The 24,420-nt window shown below is 39.8% G+C and overlaps 1 protein-coding gene across 1 annotated transcript in view; it reads left to right on the top strand.

Moving 5' to 3' along the window:
- The window catches only part of LOC122564269 (acidic amino acid decarboxylase GADL1-like), a 113,037-nt gene that overhangs the window by 55,496 nt on the left and 33,121 nt on the right, over positions 1 to 24,420 (top strand). The window contains exons 7-11 of the mRNA XM_087978585.1: positions 5,419 to 5,498; positions 10,462 to 10,516; positions 12,289 to 12,405; positions 13,155 to 13,219; positions 15,652 to 15,733. Of these exons, the coding sequence (XP_087834711.1) occupies positions 5,419 to 5,498; positions 10,462 to 10,516; positions 12,289 to 12,405; positions 13,155 to 13,219; positions 15,652 to 15,733 (399 nt within the window). The remainder of the gene's footprint in view (positions 1 to 5,418; positions 5,499 to 10,461; positions 10,517 to 12,288; positions 12,406 to 13,154; positions 13,220 to 15,651; positions 15,734 to 24,420) is intronic.

The following is a 24,420-nucleotide window of genomic DNA, read 5'->3' as shown; positions in this document are numbered from 1 at the left end:
CCTCCTTCTCTGTACACCAACATTATCCCAATTGCCAATCAACAGCAAGATAAGGTCTTCATTTAGAATCCGATCTACACATACAAATTACCATTGTGATTGTTAATGAGCCTTACTCTTTCCCTAATCGTCCCTCTTGTGTAGGGCTTCTTACATACTGGCTTAAAAAAAATCTCTTTTGGATACATTTTACGAATTCTGCTTCCTCTAAACCTTTCACATTATGATTGACCCAATTAATATTTGCGATGTTGAAATCCCTTACTATATTATCTGCTGTTGTATTTAGAGTCATAGAGTCATAGAAACGTACAGCATGGAAACAGACCCTTCAGTCCAACCCGTCCATGCCAACCAGATATCCTAACCCAATCTCGTCCCACCTGCCAGCACTGGCCCATATCCCTCCAAACCCTTCCTATTCCTATACTCATCCAAATGCCTTTTAAATGTTGCAATCATACCAGCCTCCACCACTTCCTCAGGCAGCTCATTCCATACATGTACCACCCTCTGTGTGAAAAAATTGCCCCTTAGGTCTCTTTTATATCTTGCCCATCTCATCCTAAACCTATGCCTTCTAGTTCTGGACTCCCTGACCCCGGAGAAAAGACCTTGTCTGTTTATCCTATCCATGCCCGTCATAATTTTGTAAACCTCTATAAGGTCACCCGTCAGCCTCCGACGCTCCAGGGAAAACAACCCCAGCCTGTTCAACCTCTCCCTATAGTTCAAATCCTCCAACCCTGGCAATATCCTTGTAAATCATTTCTGAACCCTTTCAAGTTTCACAACATCTTTCCGATAGGAAGGAGACCAGAATTGCACACAATATTCCAACAGTGGCTGAACCAATGTCCTGTACAGCCGCAACATGAACTCTCAACACGTGTACTCAATACTCTGACCAATAAAGGAAAGCATACAAAATGCCTTCTTCACTATCCTATCTACCTGCGACTCCACTTTCAAGGAGCTATGAACCTGCACTCCAAGGTCTCTTTGTTCAGCAACACTTCCTAGGACCTTACTATTAAGTGTATAAGTCTTGCTAAGATTTGCTTTCCCAAAATGCAGCACTTCGCATTTATTTGAATTAAACTCCATTTGCCACTTCTCAGCCCACTGGCCCATCTGATCAAGATCCTGTTGTAATCTGAGGTAACCCTCTTCGCTGTCCACTATACCTCCAATTTTGGTGTCATCTGCAAATGTACTAACTATACCTCTTATGCTCACATCCAAATCATTTATGTAAATGACAAAAAGTAGAGGATCCTGGTCACAGGCCTCTAGTCTGAAAAACAACCCTCCACCACCACCGTCTTCTACCTTTGAGCCAGTTCTGTATCCAAATGGCTAGTTCTCCCTGTATTCCATGAGATCTAACCTTGCTAATCGGTCTCCCATGGGGAACCTTGTCGAACGCCTTTCTGAAGTCCATATAGATCACAACTACCACTATGCCCTCATCAATCCTCTTTGTTACTTACTCAAAAAACTCAATCAAGTTTGTGAGACATGATTTCCCATGCACAAAGCCACATTGACTATCCCTAATCAGTCCTTGCCTTTCAAAATACATGTACATCCTGTCCCTCAGGAGTCCATCCAACAACTTGCCCACCACCGACATCAGGCTCACTGGTCTATGGTTCCCTGGCTTGTCCTTACTAAGAGAAAGTGAGGACTGCAGATGCTGGAGATCAGAGCTGAAAACGCGTTGCTGGAAAAGCGCAGCAGGTCAGGCAGCATCCAAAGAGCAGGAGAATCGACGTTTCGGGCATGAGCCCTTCTTCAGGAATCACTACCCTTACTACCCTTCTTATACAGTGGCACCATGTTAGCCAACCTCCAGTTTTCTGGCACCTTACCTGTGACTATCTCAGCAAGAGGCCCAGCAATCACTTCCCCAGCTTCCCACAGAGTTCTCGGGTACACCTGATCAGGTCCTCAGGATTTATCCACCTTTACCTATTTCAAGACATTCAGCATTTCCTTCTCTGTATTTCTGAACATTTTGCAAGATGTCACCATCTATTTCCCTACAGTCTATATCGTCCATATCCTTTTCCACAGTAAATACTGATGCAAAATACTCATTTAGTATCTTCCTCTTAAATCCTCCCATCTCTCTCCATCTCTCTCTCTCTCTCTCTCTCTCTCTCTCCTGCAATGACCTCACCATGTGCTTCCTTTGTCTGCTCTTCTCCCTTTTAAAACTGCTGTTTTTTGACTTTTTTTTCCAAAGTTCCAAAACAATGCAACGGCATATAAAACAGTAATTGCTGCTCCTGGAATTCGAGGAAATCACCTCCAGCACCTAAAATACTTCAAAAAAGGAGCAGCTGTTATAGCCAGAAACTTTTCCCATCCTCCATCTTGGATTACCCAAAATCCTATTTCTCTCAGAATGTTAGGGGACCTCTTGTGCACTCCCAGCAATCTGATTGCTCCACTTTGGTCTTCAAGATCTACCTATATAGCTTCATTTGAGGAGCCTTCTAAGATGTCATCCCTGTTTTCTGCTGTAATTGATTTTGTGATCAACATTGTGACACTCCTCCACTTTTACCTCTTCCCCTGTCTCACCTGAAGACCCTATATCCTGGAATGTTGAGCTGCCAATCCCCCCCTCAATCAGGTTTCAGTGATAGCAATTATAACATACCTGGATGTTATAATTTTGGACCCTCAACCCATCACTTTTTAGTCAGACTCCTTGCATTCAAGTAAATACCATCCAATGTTGTTAAACCTTCTTGTGCCTTAACTGGCCTGCACTTTCTATGCCTCATTCACTTCCTTGCTGTCTTTTAATTTTCACTGTTCATCTCCACTGCTGAACCTTCTCTCAACCCATTTCCTGCCAGGTTAGTTTAAATTCTCCCTGGTAACACAAGCAAACCTTCCTGCAAGGATATTGGTCTCTTCCAGTTCAGCTGCAATCCACCATCCCAAAAATGATACAATGTCCAAGAAATCTAAGGCTCTCCCTTTGCACCATTTCTCCAGCCGTACGTTCTTCTGGACTGACCTCCTATTTCTATACTGTCAAAGTAATCCCGAGATTACTACCTCTTGGGTCCTGCTTTTTAATCTAATTCTTAGCTCCCTAAATTCTGCTCTAAGACCTCATCCATTTTTTCACCTGTGCAAATACATAACACAATCTCTGTTTATTCAGCTTCCTCCTTCAGAATGTTCACCAGCCTTTCCTTGGCATTCCACAATCTACCACCAAGGGCTGCAGCATACCATCCTAGAATCTGTTTTGTGGCTGCAGAAATGCCTATCTCTATCCCTCACAGTTAAATCTCCTAACCCTCTCACACTGCTGTTCTTCTTCCTTCTCTCTTGTGCAGCAGACACACCCATGGTGAAGTCGGCTGCCATTTCTTTTCCTATAGTTATCTCTCCCAACAGTATCCAAAATAGTATATCTGCTAAAAAGTGGTTGGGCAATGGGGGATATTTTTTACCAATTGCCTCCCTCTACTCAGCCTGGTGATCACCATGCTCTTGCTGCCTGTTCAGTCTTAACCAGTGGTATGATCACTTCACTGAATGTGCAGTCTATGACACATTCAGCATTATGGATGTTTCACAGTGAATTCACCTGCAGCATCTCCAGCTCTGAAACACAGTGAGCCAGTAACTGCAGCTGGATGTACAGTCATTCTTGTACATGTGCTCACCAGGGCGTACTAAAGCCTCCATAATTTGCCACGTAGCACGGAGGTCTGCTGTCGTAACTTCTTTTAAGCCCCTAACTTATGCACTTTTAAAACAAAAATGTTAATTTTCATTATGTAAGAATATTAGTATTCTTACATAATGTAAGAATATTACAATTATGCTAATTGTACTTACTACCCTACTTTGCTAACTTATAATACTTTGTATATTGAGCCTAACTTTCACTTATTCATGTTGCTTCTTAGCTAATCCCCTCTTCCAAAAATACAGTTTTATAATCATGAGCCAATTAAACCAAAGTGAATCTGAATGAGGAACATGGAATATTAGGAACAGAAATAGTTTATTCAGTGTTTCCAGCCTGTTTTCACTATTTGATTAGATCATGGCTAATTCTCAACTCCATTTATCTGTTTTAGCTCTATTTCATTTGATACACTTAACAAAAATCTTATTGATCTCATAGTTGAAAGCTTCCAAGCACAAAAGGAAAAAAGACAGGGAATCAATATGGAAGTGCTTTTGTGCCTGACAACAGCACAGGAAATTATTTAGTCTTCATCATGAAAGAGCAATCGTTCATAAATGCTGAGATAACTTTGCCATTCAGTGAAAGTGTCAGGCTATAATGTATTAAAAACAAGGGAGGAAAGTACATTTTTATTAAGAAACAAATGTAAAGGACTATAGCCCCAGAAGTATCCAACTTCGAAGTAGATAAACTTGCAGCTTAGAAGGAGGCCATTCAGCCCATCATGACTGCATTGGTTATCTGAAAGAGTTAGCCTCATTCTATTCGCTTTTCTGTATTCGTCTATTTAAATGTTTCTTCTTCAAATAATTAGCCACTTCTCTTTTAAAATCTATTATGGACTTTGCATCCAGCATTATTTCTGATAACACATTACATCTCCTAACAGCTCATTGTAAAAAAAACAAATCTGCTAATCTGTTCCTTCATCTTAATTTGGGTCCTTTCCTTACCAATTTATGGAAATAGATTTAATTCCCAATTTGCTACATGAAACAACTTTGCAATTTTGAAAATCCATCTTGGGCTTTCTGAAAACCTTTGTTGTAATTAAAAGGATGCCAGATTTTCTAGTCGTATCTCATAACTAAAATATATCATTTCTTGTATCATCTGAGTGAATTACTGCTGTACTATTTCAATGTCCTTGATGCCACCAAGATTGCAAAAAGGAGTTGGAGGACAAGGTTAATCAAGAGGTACTTAGATTTTAACAGCCTGAAGTTTATGGGAGGTCAGGAAGACAGAGAGAGATCAGGAGTTTCACTGTTCTGAGATGCTTGAAAAGATTTTAAGATAAACAGATTGAGACCTTTTCCATGATTTAGTAACAGTTTTTTCCCCTGCATCCAACCTTTATTCCACCTGCTATGCAAACCAAAACCTGGGTTGCTTCTTGAACTCAGCTTGTTATCCTGTGTACAGTGCTCTTGCTGGTTGTGTATTTGTAATTGACAAATCTCTTCTTGTAGAATCCATTATAGAGATGGGAAACATTATAAATACACATCCTTGCACCCACAACATTTTCTTCAGATTTACAACATTTTTAAAGAAAATCATACAGAAATATTATTTCAGTTTTTTTTAAAACTGTTCAGTTCTGGCTCTTAAAAGTTGGACTGTGAAGCAATATGACATAACCCAGATTAATAAAAATTATTTAAGCTGTCTTTTCTTTTCCATAGAGTCACTACTCTGTGAAAAAAGCTGCTGCCTTCCTTGGAATTGGCACTCGAAACGTCTACATGGTGAAAGCTGACAAAAGGTCAGAAGAATTACTGTTTAAACTGAAACAATGGTTTGGCTAATTACAGTTAATGTTGTCTGGCATTCTTGGTCTGCCCCTTATCATTAAGACCAGTGTATGCAAATAGGTTCCCTGGTTAAACATGGTTACTCAAACATCAACAATACATTTCATCAGATGAAAAATCTTCATAATGTCTTACTCAACACTTGTTTGTAAATGAAATGTTGCTTCTTGTTTGCTGTTTAAACAGGAATTAGCAGATGAAAGATGACCAAGGTACATTTTCAATTTGGTATGCATATGGATGCAGTTCTGTCCAGTTTATTCTTATTAGATTTTTGTAACAGTTTGATGGAACTGAATGGCTTGCTAGGCCATTTCAGAGAGCAATTAAGAGTCATACACATTGCTGTGGGTTCGAGTAACGTAGAGACTAAACCAAGTAAGGTTAGCAGATTTTATTCATTGAGGGATCAGCTGGGTTTTTGCAATAATCTAATTTCATGGCCACCTTTATTGATATTAGTTCACCTACCAACTTGGTTGTATGGTAAAACAATAATGGAAGTGTTAATTACCCATGACAATCAATATTGGTTGCTATTTCTATTTCTAGGTAGTCAGTGTGCAAAAGCCTCATGTAAAAGGGGAAGAAAGCCCCCAATGAAGAGATCTGGGGACTATAGGTCCAAAGACCTTGATCCTCCCAGACATAGCACAGTTAACATATGCTTTTGTCAAATGAGTGAATGTATACTTAGCCCAGGCACAGCCATACTCAGCTGTCAGCCCTAGGTTTGTGGAACCAATCTTCTTTTGTGTCGAAGATCAATACGTTCAAATACCACTCTACACTGCATAGTCCAATTTGATACTACTAACAGAGTAATGGAGATGCTATGACTCGAACAGGAAATGTGCACTGGTAAATCAAGCTCCACGACTCTGCATGTATAAATGTTTTATTTAGTCACCAAAGTAGTCACTTTCCCTTTTGTCCTACTATCCATAAAAAAACACAACAGGTAAATTGGTAAACAACTAAGCTACAATACAGAATTAAACTTTGTCCCTTTACGTCCAAACACACACATTCACAAAACAAGCAGGACGATACAGCTATTCAGAGTAATGTGGTTTAAATAAAATGAAAAAGAGAAAACAACACAATGGGATAAGAGTCCCAACTCAAAGGATAAAATGGACACACTTCTCATTGTCCAACTGATTTTCTGCCAGTGGGATGAAATGCTGACAATTTTGGAATCAACTAAACTTCAAAACTGACTTGAATTCAGTGGAGAGTCAGTTGGAAATTCTGACATTTGATTTTATCAGGCTACCCAGAATATTTCAGCCAAGACAGAGAAATCCTTGTAGTTGGTTCTACCTCAGGGCTTTCTCCACATAACCCAACTAGCTATACTGAAACAGCAGCAACTCCAGTCCAAAGGCTGTTCTTAAGACAGCTTTAGCATAGGACCTCCCCTAAAACAATTTGTCCAAAAGTTCTAATAATAAAGCCAATCTCTTATCTCTGTTGCAAGCTTTACTTGCTTTCTCTCCATAAAGTCATTTGACTAGTTGTAGGTGAATACACTTTAACTTTTGACTTTTCAGACCCAATAAGTCACATGGCAAATTTTCTGCAACTCAGAAATTGTCCTAATGCTTCATTCACAGTTATTTCTAAGGATTATCTGTTTCAGAGACATTAAACCTGTTTCCTCTTGCACGTGAACATAAATCCTGTGATAGGATTTCGAATAAGGGTGTGAGTTCTAGGACTACATCTAGCTTTTAACAAATATTACTGGTACAGTTGATTCAATCATCATCAATCATCATCTCATTGCTGTTTGTGTTACTTTGCAGTGCTAAAATTGGCCGACACATTCCCTTTTTATTATAGCAGAACAAAAGGTTACTGAAATTACATAATTTAGAACACCTGGGAGGAAAATAGTCAATAATAAACTATTAGTTGCTGCCTTCAATATCTTAAATTCATTTCAAAATGCCTCTTATACTCCTCTCATGTCTCTCTTGGCTGCTCACCTAATTTTCATGACAGTGTTTAACACAGATTCTAAGCAAAAATGTTGAAACTTATTTTATTAAACAGTTGCTATTTGGAAACATTATTGGCAACAAAAATCTGAAATTAGAACACAACAGATATCAATATCCTGCTTGCTTTCTTGATTTTCAGTGGCAGTGGACTTGCATCATACAATAATTTATGACTAATGGAATATTTTTTATTTTTACTTTTATTCTGATGTATAAAAATCTGCCATATGATTTAATTATTCTAATAAATCTAGAAAAATATAAAATGGAATGATTTGATTGTTCTGTTTGGTCCCTATGGTTTATCATCCTGCTCTTACAGATGCCAGCTATTTTTGCACATATTGAATATTGATATGCATCAGGTACAAATGATTTCATGTGCACAAAGTTATTTGTGGTGAGACTATTGCCTGACAGAAACAGCAGCTCCAGTAATCCCTACTGGCCTTTGTTTATGCCTCTTAGCGCAGGTGTGCAGCTCTCAGATTCAGTCACATGAGACATGAAAGCCACTTTTATTTCCATTACTTATTCAAGCACAACCATTTCTGACTAACACTTTGGTCAAATTGAGTGCATTGACAAGCTGTGTGAAAGCTATTGCATCAGTTCATAAGCAAAAGAAAAGATTATTCTTAACGATTGTGGTTGAAATTTTACTTGACCTGTACAAAAGGAAAACAGAAGATGAAAGCTGTCTCCTCAATTTTGTTTGAAGAGAAAAGAGATCTCCCTACATATTTGGTCTTTGCTAATTTTAGAGGCAGCGTATTTGCAGTTTGAATGCATGTGGATTGATAATTATTCAGGTTGAATTACAGGCTCATTTAGATGATAAATAAATCCAATGCTTTAAGGTAACACTGCCGCACAATTAAACCTCATGTCCCACATGTTTGCAAAAACAAAATACACACCCAAAGTCCGCAATTCTTGCTTTTTCTGTCATATGGAGAAGTGTGTTTCTTTTTATTCCAGTGTCCTGCTGTATTTTATAGCAAATTGATGAGCTCTTGCTATGTTAAGTCATGGAAATACAAAAAAAATTCAAAATGGAAACAATCAAGTTGTAAAAGAGATTGGCTGTGTAAGAGAAAGCTACTTTTACCATTTAGGTAAATGATTGGTTTCGCTGCTAGACTTTTTTTGAGATGATTTAGAAACGTTTATACAGCAGAGGCTTCTTAATGGAGACAAAGCAGCATAGGAAAATGTTCATTTGCAAAGCAACACCTCATATTTTTAATGCGTACAGAAGTCTTTGCGAACTATGAGAACTTGTACTTAAAAAGCATATGCTGATATGGACTGGATGTAAGTTTGCTCGCTGAGCTGTAAGGTTTGTTTTTGTCACCGTACTAGATAACATCAGTGAGCATCCGGTAAAGCACTGGTGGTAAGGCCCGTTTTTTATTTGTGTTTGGGTTGTTGACATCATTTCTTGTGATGTAATTTCCTATGGTGATGTCATTTCCTGTTTTTTTTTCTCAGGGGGTGGGTAAATAGGATCCAAGTCAATGTGTTTGTTGATAGTGTTCTAGTTGGAATGTCATACTTCTAGGAATTCTCACGCGTGTCTCTGTTCGGCTTGTCCGAGGATGGATATGTTGTCACAGTCGAAGTGGCGTCCTTCCTCATCTGTATGTAAAGATACTAGTGAGAGTGGGTCATGTCTTTGGTGGCTAGTTGATGTTCATGTATCCTGATGGCTTTCCATCACAATGACTTAGATCCCATTTACCACCCCCTGAGAAAAAGAAAAGGAAATGACATAACAGGAAATTACATCACCACAGGAAATGATGTCATAACCCAAGGAAACCTCAACACAAACAAAAAGCGGGCCATACCACCAGTGCTTCACCGGAGGCTCACAGATTATGTTACCTAATATGGTGACAATATGTCTGAAAACAAACATTCCAATGCAGCGAGCAAATTTATATCCAGAACCTCAACCTGAGCTACAAATCTCAAAATTCACTGACATGGACTCATTTTTGCCATTGCCTGAGATCAAGAGATGAGAGTGTGGTGCTGGAAAAGCACAGCAGGTCAGGCAGCATCTGAGGAACAGGACAATCAACATTTTGGGTAAACACCCTTCATCAGGAGCTACTGCTTGTGATCTCTATCAACACTTTAAGCCTTCCAAGGTCCTGTCCTGTAAGCTATTTTCAATAGGGACCTGCTTCCTCTATTGATTTCAATGTTTAGTCTTTGCATTAATAACTCAAAATTCACAATTTGCTTCAAGCAATAATGCCCTTATTGATTGTTAATTCTTACCCATACAGTACAATCATACTTCAGATATGAGAGTCAATACTCACCCTTTGCCTTAATTGCTTGGTTTCTCTGAGGTGCAGACAAACAGTAGTGATCTGTCCACCTTTTGCTGTGCTCTTCTTAGCTGAACAAGCTATCGCCTTCCTTCATGAACTGTGCTGAAATGGGTCACTGCTTCCCACTTTGCCCATACACCTTTTCTGATTGGCCTAGTTTTCCTGATAGTGGCAATCTGTGGTGGTCCATTTTCAGTGATTGTGATAGTCTATGACTGGTCCATTTTGGCACACACTCTGGAACAGAAAGGTCCTAGTATCCATTGGCCACTTCTTTCTGAACATGTTTACATTCATGGAAACCGGGCTATTCTAGTGGATGTTCAGATACACTTCCTGTTTTTTCCAACTAGTTTGTTTAAAAGCTGGGAAAAGAGCGGAGCCTTTTTATCCATCTCTCTGTACTCTCACTAACCCACACACATTGTTTGTTTGAGGGCTCTTGTGGCACACTGATGGAGTTGCTTCCTTTGGACCAGAAGGCCCAGGTTCACCTCCCACCTGCTTCAGAGATGTGTCTGAACAGATTGATTGAAACTATTCTTTGTTTTTTCCAGAGGGAAGATGATTCCAGAAGAGCTGGAGAAAGACATCCAAAAAGCCAAGAAACAAGTAAGATATTTAATGATCTAACAGAAATTGAGCTAATGCTTGTAAGATGCTAAATGTTTCTTTTTGAACAGGAGATTTGTATACACGAATAATTTAATGATCATGGGGCAAGGATTCATTATTCCATGGGCATCAGGTCATTGCAAACATGAAGGGAAATTAAAATTAAATACAGAAAACACCACATTTGTCTGCACTAAAGCTGTGGTTTACATCAACCAAAAAAAACCCTTTGTCTGATCATTTTCCCCATGATGCATCCTTCCTCCAATGTCATCCTTTTCCAAGGATGGTCCGTATATCTCCTCCGATCATCCTGTTCAGTGCCCTCCCTCACTGTTGTGAACTGCTGCTGGAATACTAGCAGCCATTTTTATCCCTTAATTTAAGGAAATATATCATTTCTTTGAGGCAGTTAAGCGAAGGTTCACTAGGTTGATCCCTGATATGGAAGATTTGTCTTATGAACAAAGACTATACATGTTGGGGTTCCACGCCCTGGAATTTAGGAGAATGAGAGGTGATCTTCAGGAAAAATATAGAATTATTAAGGGGCTTGACAGGGTAATTGCTGTGAGGATGTTTCCCCTCATGGGAGAGTCTAGGACCAAAGGGTATGGTCTTGGATTGAAGGAGCACCAATTGAAGGCTGAGATGAGAAGGAATTTCTTCTCTGAGGGTTGTGAATCTTTGGAACTCTTTGCCACAGAGCTGTGGAACCAGAGTACTTGTGTATATTTAAAGCTGAGATAGGTAGGTTTTTGATCAGTAGAGAATCGAGTTATGAGGAAAGGGCAGGAAAGTGAACATGAGGAATGTTGGATCAGCCATAATCCTATTGAACGGCAGAGCAGGTTTTGAGGGATTGATTGGCCTACTCCTGATCCTATTCCTTGTGGTCTTACAGTGTTATGATCTCAGCACAATCATTCCAGCTGCCCTGCTCAAGCCATTCCCTCACCTCAAGGGAATAAATAGCCTAGTCCTGATAATATGCTCCTGTTACAATCATGAAACATCTATGAAAAGGATCGACTAGGATCTTACTCTTCAGCCTTGATCACTGCAAAAGAATTTTGGATCTGTAATGATATGAATGAGCAATTTCTAATGTCTCTGTGGGCCAAACTTTGAAATTATGGCTATGAGTCAGAGGAAGTCTGATTGGCCAGACAGGAAGATTTTGTCCAGTAGTTTTGTCGGTAAAATGTCTGCCATTAAAAGATGTTTTTGTGCATTAAGTTGTTCTGATCTGGAACGTACTATCAGAAAGGTAGTAGAAGCAAATTCAGTGTTATTCAGAATTGAAAAGAATTGTGAAAAAGGAAAAAATAAACACTTTTGGGAATGTGCAGGATAGGTCTATTAAAAAACCTAGCTTTGGCATGAGTGAACAATCATTGCTGCACTTGGCTGTGCATGAAGAACCAATGTAGTTCAAATGAAATTCATTATACAAAAAGCGTTTCTGAGGCACTGTGAAGAAATTTTGGATCTGACGTTCTGCAAGAGTTCTCCTATAGTTCCCAACACAGTGCTGATGGGGAGCAGTGGTATTCCTAGGGAAATGGCAGAGGTTCTTGTGTAACATGGTAATAATTGATCTTTGCTTGTCTACTTCTAGAGTCACGGTGGGAAAGCAATTGAGAACCCTGGTGGAATTTATAGGCCATTTTAAAGCACCGTGTAAATGAAAGGCTTTCTTTTCTCCTTGGGTTATCACAGATAACATGTCAAATGAATGTTTTTATTTCTATGTGGTCACTCCACAGGGGGCTTTGCCTTTTATAGTCGTTGCCACTGCAGGAACCACAGTTCTGGGAGCATTTGACCCTTTAAGGGAGATTGCAGACATTTGTGAAGCACATGGGATCTGGTTCCACGTTGATGTGAGTATCCAATGCATTTGCATTGATGTTTAGGAGATCGATAATCATAATATATGTTGTTTCCTTTTTTTTTGCAAGGATGATACAAATGTGCCATTTTCCCTTTTGTTACTTTTGTATTAAATAATATGTGAGACTTTGGGAAAGAAAGAAGGAGAAGCTTTTTATGTGAAGTAGATTTCATTTGAGAAGGAACATTGGATTTTTGCAAACATTAAAAGCAGTATTTGTTTTTTAGTTTTTGGAGGTATGAAAAATAAATGATTAATGTTCTTCATCCAAAATGGAGAGAATGACCTTTATGGTCCAGCTTTTTCCAACCCTTATATGCCTATGAAATTAGACTGCATCTCATTCAATTCCTACAAAATGAATTTATGAAGAATTGTAATACCAGCTGCTTTCAGTTGCATACTTTTTTATTGTCTGAAAGTCTGACCAGCGTTGAAAATACAATGTCTTATGGCCTACAAGGTACATCTATCTTGGAAAATCTATTGCAGTGAAAATATCTGGAAAATCCATATGTCTTCAAGTGTTAAAATTCTTAACAAAAGGAATCTATTTTAGTAACACTTTATTTAATAAGAATGTATGAGTCACTGGATGGTTTTTTTAACATTAGAATGTGTATGTACTCAGAACTCATGAAAATACAGATTCATGGCAGTGAGAACAAGGTTATAACCTCTTGATCTGTTATAATGTTGTAATGTTCTAATGTGCTGTGTATCATTGGTTTTCTCCAGGCATCGTGGGGCGGTGGTGCATTGATATCCAGAAAACATCGTTCTCTTCTGAATAGTATCCACAGGTAAATGCAACTTGGACATTCAGCCAGTACTGAAATTTATAAGTGAACTCTTTAATACATGAGTTGCATGACTTTTTGAATGCTTTAACTTTTAATCACCCTTCCTCTTAAATCCTCCCACCTCTCTCTCTCTCTCTCTCTCACTCTCACTCACACCTCCGTCCCCACCCCCCTCCCTCTCTCACACACATTTCAGTAGTAATTCTATGATAGTACACTGCTTTTGAGCTTTTGGAATTGAGGTGACTGGACATTACAAACTCTGATTGGCCCCTTGGATGCAAGATGGCTGAGTGGTTAGCACAGCTGCCTGACAGTGCCAGGAACTCTAGTTCAATCCACCCTTGGGTGACTGTCTGTGCAGAGTTTGCACATTCTCCCCGTGTTTGCATGGGTTCCTCTGGGTGCTCTGGTTTCCTCTGACAGTCTGAAGAAGTGTAGGATAGGTGGATTGGCTATGCTAAATGGTCCATAGTGTTTGGGAATGTACAGGGAGAAAATGAGGTCTGTGGATGCTGGAGATCAGAGTCGAGAGTGTGTTGCTGAAAGGCACAACAGGTCAGGCAGCATCCAAGGAGCAGGAGAATCAACGTTTCGGGCCAGAACCCTTCATTCTTGATGAAGGGCTCCGGCCCGAAACATCGATTCTTCTGCTTCCCAGATGCTGCCTGACCTGCTGTGTCTTTCCAGCAACACACTCTCGACTCTGGGGATGTACAGGCTAGGTGGATTGGCTATGGGAAATGCTGGGTGATGATGTGGGTCTGGCTGGGATGCTCTTCGAAAGGTTGGAGTGGACTGGATAGGTCAAATGGCCACCTTTCACACTGTAGGGATTTGATTCTATTCCATTAAAAGAGACTTGTGTATATACTTGCTATGTTTTCATTTCAATACATTGTGGAGTATTAGAAATATTTGATGATGGGATTTCATAATCTACCTGAGTCTGACTTCTTTCCACTTATCTCTACATTCAAGAGGATTTTGTTGTGGAATGGGCAATGAAGGGGTAGGCTATTGTCAGGAGAATCACACATTATAACAGGTCACTGGATCAATTTCAGGGATGAGAGGCTTTCCTAAAATAAGAGATTGAACTGAATGAGCCTACACTCTCTGGAACTTACAAGAATGAAAGGTGATCTTGTTGAAACATATTCTTTGAAGTATTATTAGGGTACATGCTGAAAGACTTTCTACTGGCTGGAGGGTCTAGGAGAAGGGCTCCTGTTCTCAAGTTAAGTGGTTGCCCATTTAAGGCTAAAGTTAAAGTCTTTAGTACTCTTTAACTTAAAGGGAATGTGCATTATCCATTTTTGAGTAAGTTTAAGATTGAGACCGATTGGTCTTCGAACAAGGAAGTAATCAAGAGAACTGAGGACAGAGCAAGAAAGAGGCGTTTGTTAGAATGTCCATCAGAATCTCAGTGAACAGCTGCACAGGTTTAAGGGTCTCTCTTTATCTCCTGTGCAGAGTGATTTCTTTAAATCCCATTTTGTTTGCACACAAAATACTCTCTGCATTATTTAGAGAGGCCAGCTCATGTGTGACCTGTGTGGGAACTTCTGGGTTGCTGAGAGGCAATAACTTTGGGAGAACATTGACCATATAGCCTACCCTGCACCTATTACTCACTTTGTTCATTCATTCAATACACAGGATGTGAGTGTCATTGCCCGGGTCACCATTATTGCTTATCCCTGGTTGTCCTTCAGAAGGTTGTGGTGAGCTGCCTTCTTCAATCACTGCAGTCTACATGTTGCAGATACACCATTAGGGAGGGCATTGCAGAATTTTGAACCAGTGACACTGAAGCAACAGTGATATATTTCCAAGTGAGGATGGTGAATGGCATGGAGGGGAACTTGCAGTTGGTGTATTCCCATATATCTGCTGCCTTTGTCTTTCCAGATGGTAGTGGTCATAGGTTTGGAACATGCTGTCTGAGGGTTGTCTTGATGAATTTCTGCAGTACATCTTGAAGTGTTGATGGTGGTGGGACTGCATATTTGCAAATATGGTGCCAGTGAGGCTAACTGCTTTGTCCTGGATGGCATCAATGTTTCTAAGTGTTGCACTTTCTGTGCTGCAATTATTCTATGATTCTACTTTGTGATGCACTTGTTTATTTCCTCTCATCTCTATTAATTTCATTGACCTGCCCTCATCTCTCAATGTTGTGTTCCATTGCAACTGTTCCACCTAAACATGACTGGTGAGTTGCTGTATGGCTTTAAGACTTTTTGTGTTATCTACCTTTGACAAAACTCACTTCGAACAAGTCTTTAAGTCCTTATTTCCTACACACTGTCCTGACAACACTGTTTGATAATGAGGTAGCTCCTCCATCTCTTCACAGTGGTTCTGGCACACCGTTTTGATTGTTTCACCTATTTGAATGGTATGCTCTGTTTATTTTTCATCTTTAGAGCTGACTCTGTGGCCTGGAATCCACACAAGATGTTAATGGCCGGTGTCCAGTGCTGTGCTTTTCTTCTGAAGGACAACACAGTGAGTACTCATTACCACTTCCAGACAATCAAACACTGAGGCTGATGGAAAGAACTTGCAACTCAATCTAGCCCAAAGGAAATTTTAATAAGCTGGCACACTCCTCTACTTGTTGAATCCTTTGGGTGAAAGCTTTTGTTTTGCCTATGACTCGTGCAAGGGTTTATGACTTCTTATTTATTTTCACATACTTGTGTGGTGATCATTTTAAGGATTTGATTGCTGGGACCCACAGGAATTATAATTCAATTAGTTTTACAAAATGTCAGCATTCAGGGTATTCCCACTGGAACCAATCAAGTATGCCTTGTATACATGAAGCCAGACAACAGAAAACAACATTGGCTTGTTTGTGCACTGGGCCTGGCCTTGTAACAGTCCAGTTCCCTGCAGTTCGGCATTGGTCAAATGGTGTATTCATAATTTAATTCCCAACTGTGGAAAATATTTACAGATACATTCTGGAAGTTGGACAAGTTACTGATTTGCATTTAAACAGTTCAACAAATCACAGAACCTACTCATGGATCAAAGTCTTGAATTCTCCTGCTTCAACTACAAACCAGGTCTACGAAATATTGGAACGTTTTACTCTAGATTTGCTGACTGTGCATCCTCATATTAGCTGCATACAAGTTCCATTGCACATCGGGCTTTGACAAATCAAAACCTTATTATACACCTCATGTAAATAGAGGTCACCTGTTGTATAATACCTGCTCCTGGTCAGGTATTCAACACTGCATGCTCCAGATACAGTCTTGCTTGGTTATGGTGACCCCCTCAAACTGTTCGAAGTCCACTGATCCTCACTGCTTGTGCTTATGCAGTGACGAATAGCTATATAATATAAAATAAATTTAAAAATAACTTGTCTCACTGACCATTTTACTGATGCCTTATTACAAAGCCATTTGACTTGCATTTAGTCGATGTCATTTAAGTCCAAGTGGATGGTTGAACCTTTTTTGTAATGAAAGATTGCATATATAATTCAAAATAAGAAGGTGGCTAGGATTCACTCAAATTATATGCATATTATCTGGATTTAAATTGTGATGTTATTACTATAAACATTCAGCTTGTTATTTGATAATGGCTGAATGAAATTTTAATCATTAAACCCAAGCAGTAAGGAGATTGAATTTAGCTAGGCTCTGGGCAAAATCCTAAAAGACTGAAAAACAGCCAAAGTAATACCTTTATTTTTGTGAAGAGAAGGAGACAATAAACAGGTAACTATAGGGCAGTCAGCTTAACATCTGTCATTTGGAAATTGTTGAAGTTGTAAAGAATAAAAGCAGAACGTTTTGATACCAGAATATATTCAAGTACTGCCAACATGGCTTCATGAATGAGAAATCATGCCTGACAAATTTAATACACTTCTTTGAGGACGTAATAAGCAGGGTAGATAAAGGAAAGACTGAAAACATAATTTTTTGGATTACTAAAAGGCATTAATTAAATATTACACATAAGACTACTAATGTTGGTTGTAGTACATTAGCATGGATACTGTTTGGTTAACTAATAGAAGACAGAGTTAGGATAAAGGGGCGCTTTTTGAGATGGCAACCTGTAATGAGTGAAGTGCAGTAGGGATCAGTGCTGGAACAACTGCTATTTTCAATATACATTAATGACTTGGATAATAATCTCTGACCAATTTGAGATCCATACCTAAGGAAGGATATGCTGGTCTTCGAGGGGGTCCAAAGGATGTTTACAAGAATGATCCTGAGGATGGAGAGCTTGTTCTATGGGGAAGGCTCGGGTCTCTGCTCAGTGGAGAGAAGGCAGGAGAATGGGGTTGACAAACACATTAGCCATGATTGAATGGTAGAGCATACTTAATGGGCCAAATAGCCTAATTCTGCTCTTATATCTTATGGTCTTATCAATGAAGAGAATGTGGTGTTGAGGTAGTGTTAAGTGAATGTGCTATTGCCAAATTTGCAGGTGATGCAAAAATAGGTTCGAAGGCAAATGGTGAGGATGACGCAAAAAGAATGCAGAGGTATGAAGACAGATTGTGAGTGGCAAAAACTTGGCACATGAAAATTAATTTAGGAAAGTTTGATGTTATACACTTTGTCAGGAAGAATAGAGAAGCTGAATATTAATTATATGGAGAAACACTGCAGAAGAGACAGCTTGGAGGAATCTGGGGTTCCTTGTCCATGAATCACAAAAAAGCCAGCATCCAAGTTCAGTGGGTAATAGGAAGGCAAATGGAATTTTGGCTTTTATTTCAAAGGAAATGGAACATAAAAATAAAATTATAAAAATAAAACTGGTCAGACAACAGCTAAAATATGTTGAACAGCTTTGGTTCTCTCATTCCACACACTGGCATTGGAAGAAATCCAGAGAAGATTGACAAGGCTGATGCCAAGTATGGAGGGACTACTTTATGAGGAGAAGCTGAGTAGGTTGCGCCTGTATTCATTGGAATTTTGAAGGACGAAAGGATATCGTATCAAAACATAAGGTCCTTGGGGGACTTGGCAGAGTAGATGTGTAAAAGTTGTTTCCCCTTGTGGGAGACCCTAGGACCAGAGGCACCCATTTAAGACACAGATGAGGAGAAATTTCTTCTGAGAGTAGTAAATCTGTAGAATTCTTTCTTCGTAGGGCTGATGAGGCTCGGCCATTAAATATATTCAAGGTTGAGATTGACAGATTCCTAATCAGGAAGGATTTATGTCAGAGTTACTTTAGATATATAAAGGGCAAAAGAGAGGCAAAAATGGACATTAGGCTGCTGGGAAAAGACTCTGGAGAGATAGTAGTGAGGAACAAGGAAATGACTGAGGAACTGAATAATTACTTTGCGTCACTCTTCACAGTGGAAGACTCAAGTAATATCTCAAAAGTTCAAGAGAGTGAGGGGGCAGAGCTGAGTATGGCGGCCATTAGCAAGGAGAAGGTGCGAGAAAAACTGAATGGCCTGAAGGTGGATAAATAACCTGGACTTGATGGACTACACCCCAGAATTCTAAGTGAGATAGCTGAAGAGATAGTGGAGGCATTGGTGGTGATCTTTCAGGAAACGTTAGAATTAGGGAGGATCCCAGAGGACTGGAAAATCACTAATGTGACACCCCTGTTCAAAAAGAGAGTAAGGCAAATGACGGAAAAGCACAGATCAATTAGCCTAATCTTCGTCGTGGATAAGATCCTGGAATCCATTGTGAAGGATGAGACTTCTGAATACTTGGACGTGTATGATAAAATAGGGCAAAGCCAGCATGGGTTCATCAAGGGGAAGTCATGCCTGATAAATCTGCGAGAATTATTTGAGGAAGTAACAAGTAGGTTCGACCAAGGAGAGCCAATGGATGTTACCTTCCTGGACTTCAAGAAGGCCTTTGACAAGGTACTGCACAGGCTACTGAGAAACGTAAGGGCCATGGTGTTAGAAGCAAGGTGTTAGTGTGGATAGAAGCTTGGCTGTCTGGCAGAAAGCAGAGAGTGGAGTTAAAACGGTCCTTCTTAGGATGGCAGCCAGTGACTTGTAGTGTTCGCAAAGCTCAGTGTTGGGACCACAACTTTTCACTTTATATATTAATGATCTAGATGAAGGAACTGAGGGCATTCTGGCTAAGTTTGCAGACAATACAAAGACAGGTAGAGGGACAGGTAGCATCAAGGAGATAGGTTAGGAGAGTGGGCAAAGAAGTGGCAGATAGAGTGCAACATGGGAAAATGTAAGATCATCCACTTTGGTAGGAAGAATAGAGACATGGATTATTTTCTAAATGGGGATAAAATTCGGAAGCCTGAAGTGCAAAGAGACTTGGGAGTTCTAGTCTAGGATTCCCTCAAGATGAACTTGCTGTTTGAGTCAGTAGTTAGGAAGGCAAATGCAATGATGGCATTTATTTTGAGACGACTTGAATATTAAAGCAGGGATGCACATCTGAGGCTCTGAGGCTCTGGTCAGACCACATTTGGAGTATTATGTGCATTTTTGGGCTCCATATCTTAGGAAGGATGTACTGGCTCTGGAACATGTTCAGAGGTGGTTCATGAGAATGGTCCCAGGAATGAAAAGCTTAACATATGAGGAATGTTTGAGGCTTCTGTGTCTATACATGATGGAGTTTAGAAGGATGAAGTGAGATCTAATTGAAACACATGAAACACTGAATGGCCTGGTGTGGGGAAGATATTTCCATTGCTAGGAGAGACTAGGACCTGAGGGCACAGCCTTAGAGTAAAGTAAACCTTTTAGAACAGAGATAACGAGAAACTCCTTCAGCCCGAGATTGGTGAATCTGTGGAATTCATTGCCACAGAAGGCTGTGGAGGCCATGTCATTGCATATATTTAAGACTGAGATGGTTCTTGAGTATCAAGCGGATCAAGGGTTACGGGGAGAAAGCGGGAGAAAAGGGTCGAGAAACTTTCAGCCATGATTGAACGGCATAGCAGACTCACTGGACAGAATGGCCTAACAACTGCTCGTAGGTTTTATGGTCTTTTGGACTTCAGAATTATGGGGATAAGGCAGTAAAATGAAGTTGAGGATTATCAGATTAGCCATTATCTCATTGAACAACGGAGCAGACTTGATGGACTGAAGAACTCACCTCTTCACCAACATCATATTGGCTATGGTTTTCCTTGATCAACTTTACTATTTTTGTCCTTCATTACAAGAAATTAATGTTCTAAAAGCACCTAATTCATTAAAGTACCATTAACCCATTAACAGAAGTGCTGTTTATGTACATCAATTGTTCCATTGAATGAGGGATGTTCATCTTGAAACTCAGGGCTAGTTTTCCATTTTCTTAACCCTTTATCTACCTTAAACAATTTATGATGCAGAACATGCTGGATGCAGATCGAAGCTCTGCTTATTCTGACCAACATTTCCCTAACTGCAATCTCGGATGAACAATCCCTCCTGTCCTAGTGTAACATATTCATTTCCACACCAGTAATCATTATCCTTTGCAATTTCTTATCATTTAAGAGCAGGTTTGTATTTTGAACTTAACACCTATTAGGATTTTCTACTTATTCCTTTGAAAAGCCTCAGCAGCCAGTCTGCCTTTGGTTTAACTGTAGCTGTTGGTGAGTACATTTCCGGGAAATGCTTGTTATTTTACATCTTCAAATCCAGGAACTGGAACCAATAGACAATAGACAATAGGTGCAGGAGTAGGCCATTCAGCCCTTTGAGCCTGCACCGCCATTCAACATGATCATGACTGATCATCCTTAATCAGGATTCGGTTCCTGCCTTATCTCCATAACCCTTGATTCCACTATCCTTGAGAGCTCTATCCAACTCTTTCTTAAATGAATCCAGAGACTGGGCCTCCACTGCCCTCTGGGGCAGAGCATTCCACACAGACACCACTCTCTGGGTGAAGGCGTTTCTCCTCATCTCTGTCCTAAATGGTCTACCCCGTATCTTTAAGCTGTGTCTTCTGGTTCGGCACTCACCCATTAGCGGTAACATGTTTCCTGCTGCCAGAGTGTCCATCCTTTCATAATCTTATATGTCTCAATCAGATCCCCTCTCAGTCTTCTAAACTCAAGGGTATACAAGCCCAGTCGCTTCAGTCTTTCAGTGTAAGGTAATCCCGCCATTCCAGGAATTGACCTTGTGAACCTACGCTGCACTCCCTCAATAGCCAGAATGTCTTTCCTCAAATTTGGAGACCAGAACTGCACACAGTACTCCAGGTGTGGTCTCACCAGGGCCCTGTACAGCTGCAGAATCACCTCTTTGCTTCAATACTCAATTCCTCTTGTTATGAAGGCCAGCATGCTATTAGCCTTCTTCACTACCTGCTGTACCTGCATGCTTACCTTCATTGACTGGTGTACAAGAACACCCAGATCTCTCTGTACTGCCCCTTTACCTAAATTGATTCCATTGAGGTAATAATCTGCCTTCCTGTTCTGGCCACCAAAGTGGATAACCATACATTTATCCACATTAAACTGCATCTGCCATGCATCTGCCCACGCACCTAACTTGTCCAGGTCACCCTGTAATCTCCTAACATCCTCATCACATTTCACCCTGCCATCCAGCTTTGTATCATCAGCAAATTTGCTAATGTTATTGCTGATACCATCTTCTATATCATTAACATATATTGTAAAAAGCTGCGGTCCCAGCACGGATCCCTGCGGTACCCCACTGGTCACTGCCTGCCACTCCGAAATGGAGCCGTTTATCACTACCCTTTGTTTCCTATCAGCCAACCAATTTTCAATCCAATCTCATACTTTGCCCCCAATACCATGCACCCTAATTTTACTCACTAACCTCCTGTGTGGGACTTTATCAAAAGCTTTCTGAAAGTCCAGGTACACTACATCTACTGGATCTCCCTCGTCCATCTTCAGAGTTACATCCTCAAAAAATTCAAGAAGATTAGTCAAGCATGATTTCCCCTTCATAAATCCATGCTGACTCTGTCCTATCCTTTTACTACTATCCAGATGTGCTGTAATTTCATCCTTTATAATAGACTCCAGCATCTTTCCCACCACTGAGGTCAGACTAACTGGTCTATAATTTCCTGCTTTCTCTCTCCCACCTTTCTTAAAAAGTGGTATGACATTAGCCACCCTCCAATCCTCAGGAACCGACCCCGAATCTATCGAACTCTGGAAAATAATCACCAACGCATTCACAATTTCCCGAGCCACCTCCTTCAGTACCCTGGGATGTAGACCATCAGGCCCCGGAGACTTATCAACCTTCAGACCAAGACCAAGAAGCTGTCAATTTCAGTTACAAGTAAACTCTTCTACTAATTGAACATTCATCATTTACTTTGTCACAATGCTATGAATTTGTACTTTAAGAATTGAAGACTGCACTTCAAAAATAATTATCAGGATAATGAATCTAAATTAGTTTGGGATGGATGTTGAATTGCTGGAATGGAATAATGGAGGTGATTGCAGGTGTCAGCAACATTTTCAATAGTTAACCTCTCATTGAAAATAAGAGTAGAATTAAATGTCCAAGTGCTTAAAGAATAAATTAGCATCACAACACATTTCTGTTGAGTATCACACTCCACCCTATTTGCTAATTTACTGGAGCTATTATTCTGCAGATTTTCAAGCCACTTGCCCTTGAAAGACCATAAGAACCAACTCTTTTGGGAAGAATGTAAGGGCTGTCATAATGAATTTTATATCATCAGTTACATTCTTATTCACTGTGCATTTCGAAGTATGGACCTAATACTCATTTTTGTTAAATGGGCTGGGGAATCGCTTTCAACAGTTTGAGTCATAGTCAGAGTTATAGAGATGTACAGCACGAAACGTACCCATCGGTCCAACTCGTCCATGCTGACCAGATATCCCAACCCAATCCAGTGCCACCTGCCAGCGCATTGATAAATATATGGTATCTTATTAACATCCACCATAATGGAAATTCCACAGGACTATTGCCAGGGATATCCATCATAGCGGTCGTTTCTTCCCTGTGACGGAAATCCAAAGAGTGTAGCCAACTTCACCAATGTATTATCTGCAATATAGTTACTCATGCCAACTCCTTTCTGATTCCAGAGCAATTTGATAGACTATTGCTCCAGATCCAGTGTTCTGACTGACTATTGATCTCAATGAATCATCCTGTGCTATTCCACAGAGGACCATAGTGATATTCTCAAAATTAAAGAATCCAGAAGAGCATACAGGAATATTGCTTTGGGATTAAAACATAGTCCAGTCAAATTGTTGTCCTCATGTACAGCCAATTAGTATATGGTTAGACATAGCATGCTGTTTTAAATTTAGTCTTTCATGTCTGGATTACTACCATTCAATAGGTTTCGGCAACTTGCTTGAAACAGTTGCTTGAAAGGTACAAAATTGTTTTGATGAAAGTTGTGTGGATGAACTGGTATTTCTCGAGATTTTTTTGAAGGCAACTTCTGATTTTTGAGGGCTACCTTTTGGTTTTCAGGGACTCTTTCGCATTCTTACCCTCCTTTATTATGTGATATAGTCAGGTTGTAACTTTATCTTCTCTCGTTATGTGAAACTTCTCTTTTAGGGTTTGCATCTTTAGAGAGATAACACAAAAGATTCTGTATATTATTAAATTGTTTAACTTGGAATTTATAAATAAGATGTTCTTGTTAATTATTACAAATATATTTTTCCATACTTAATTTCCAAAATGAAAATTCTAACTAACTGCCACAAAGTAACTTATTGGGAATGTGTCTAATCTTTGCAGTTCCTTTTAAAAATGGGTTACAATAATTTTTACTCTTTGGCAACATTTTGAGTTTGTCCCGCCCATTTCATTTTTCTCCCTTCTGTTTACAGTGAATGCTGACAAACATGGCAGGATACTGACTTCCAAAGCTCCCAATGTGCAACCGGAAATTCCCATTTTTTTTCTCCAATCTAATGCATCTTCTTGCATGATAATCTGTGCTTTAATAAGATATAGATTGGAACACCTTACTGCACAAGCACCCTGGTCACGTTAAAGACACCTGCCACTTTTTAGATGTGGTTAACTCACTAACTGTACTCTCCCCACTCCTGATGGCATGCATTTTAGAATTAGAATGGAAACTAGATTTTATTGTCATGTGTGTTCCTGTACAGTGAGAAGTGTACAAAGTCACTATTCTCTGGTGTCATCTTGGTTACAAAATCAGGACTAAATAAAA

The sequence above is a fragment of the Chiloscyllium plagiosum genome, unplaced genomic scaffold (assembly GCF_037043375.1).
Source record: "Chiloscyllium plagiosum isolate Xiang-an unplaced genomic scaffold, Cpla_swu_hap1 HiC_scaffold_34, whole genome shotgun sequence".
Taxonomy (NCBI): Eukaryota; Metazoa; Chordata; class Chondrichthyes; order Orectolobiformes; family Hemiscylliidae; genus Chiloscyllium; species Chiloscyllium plagiosum.
This window is presented reverse-complemented; position numbering and strand designations above follow the sequence as displayed.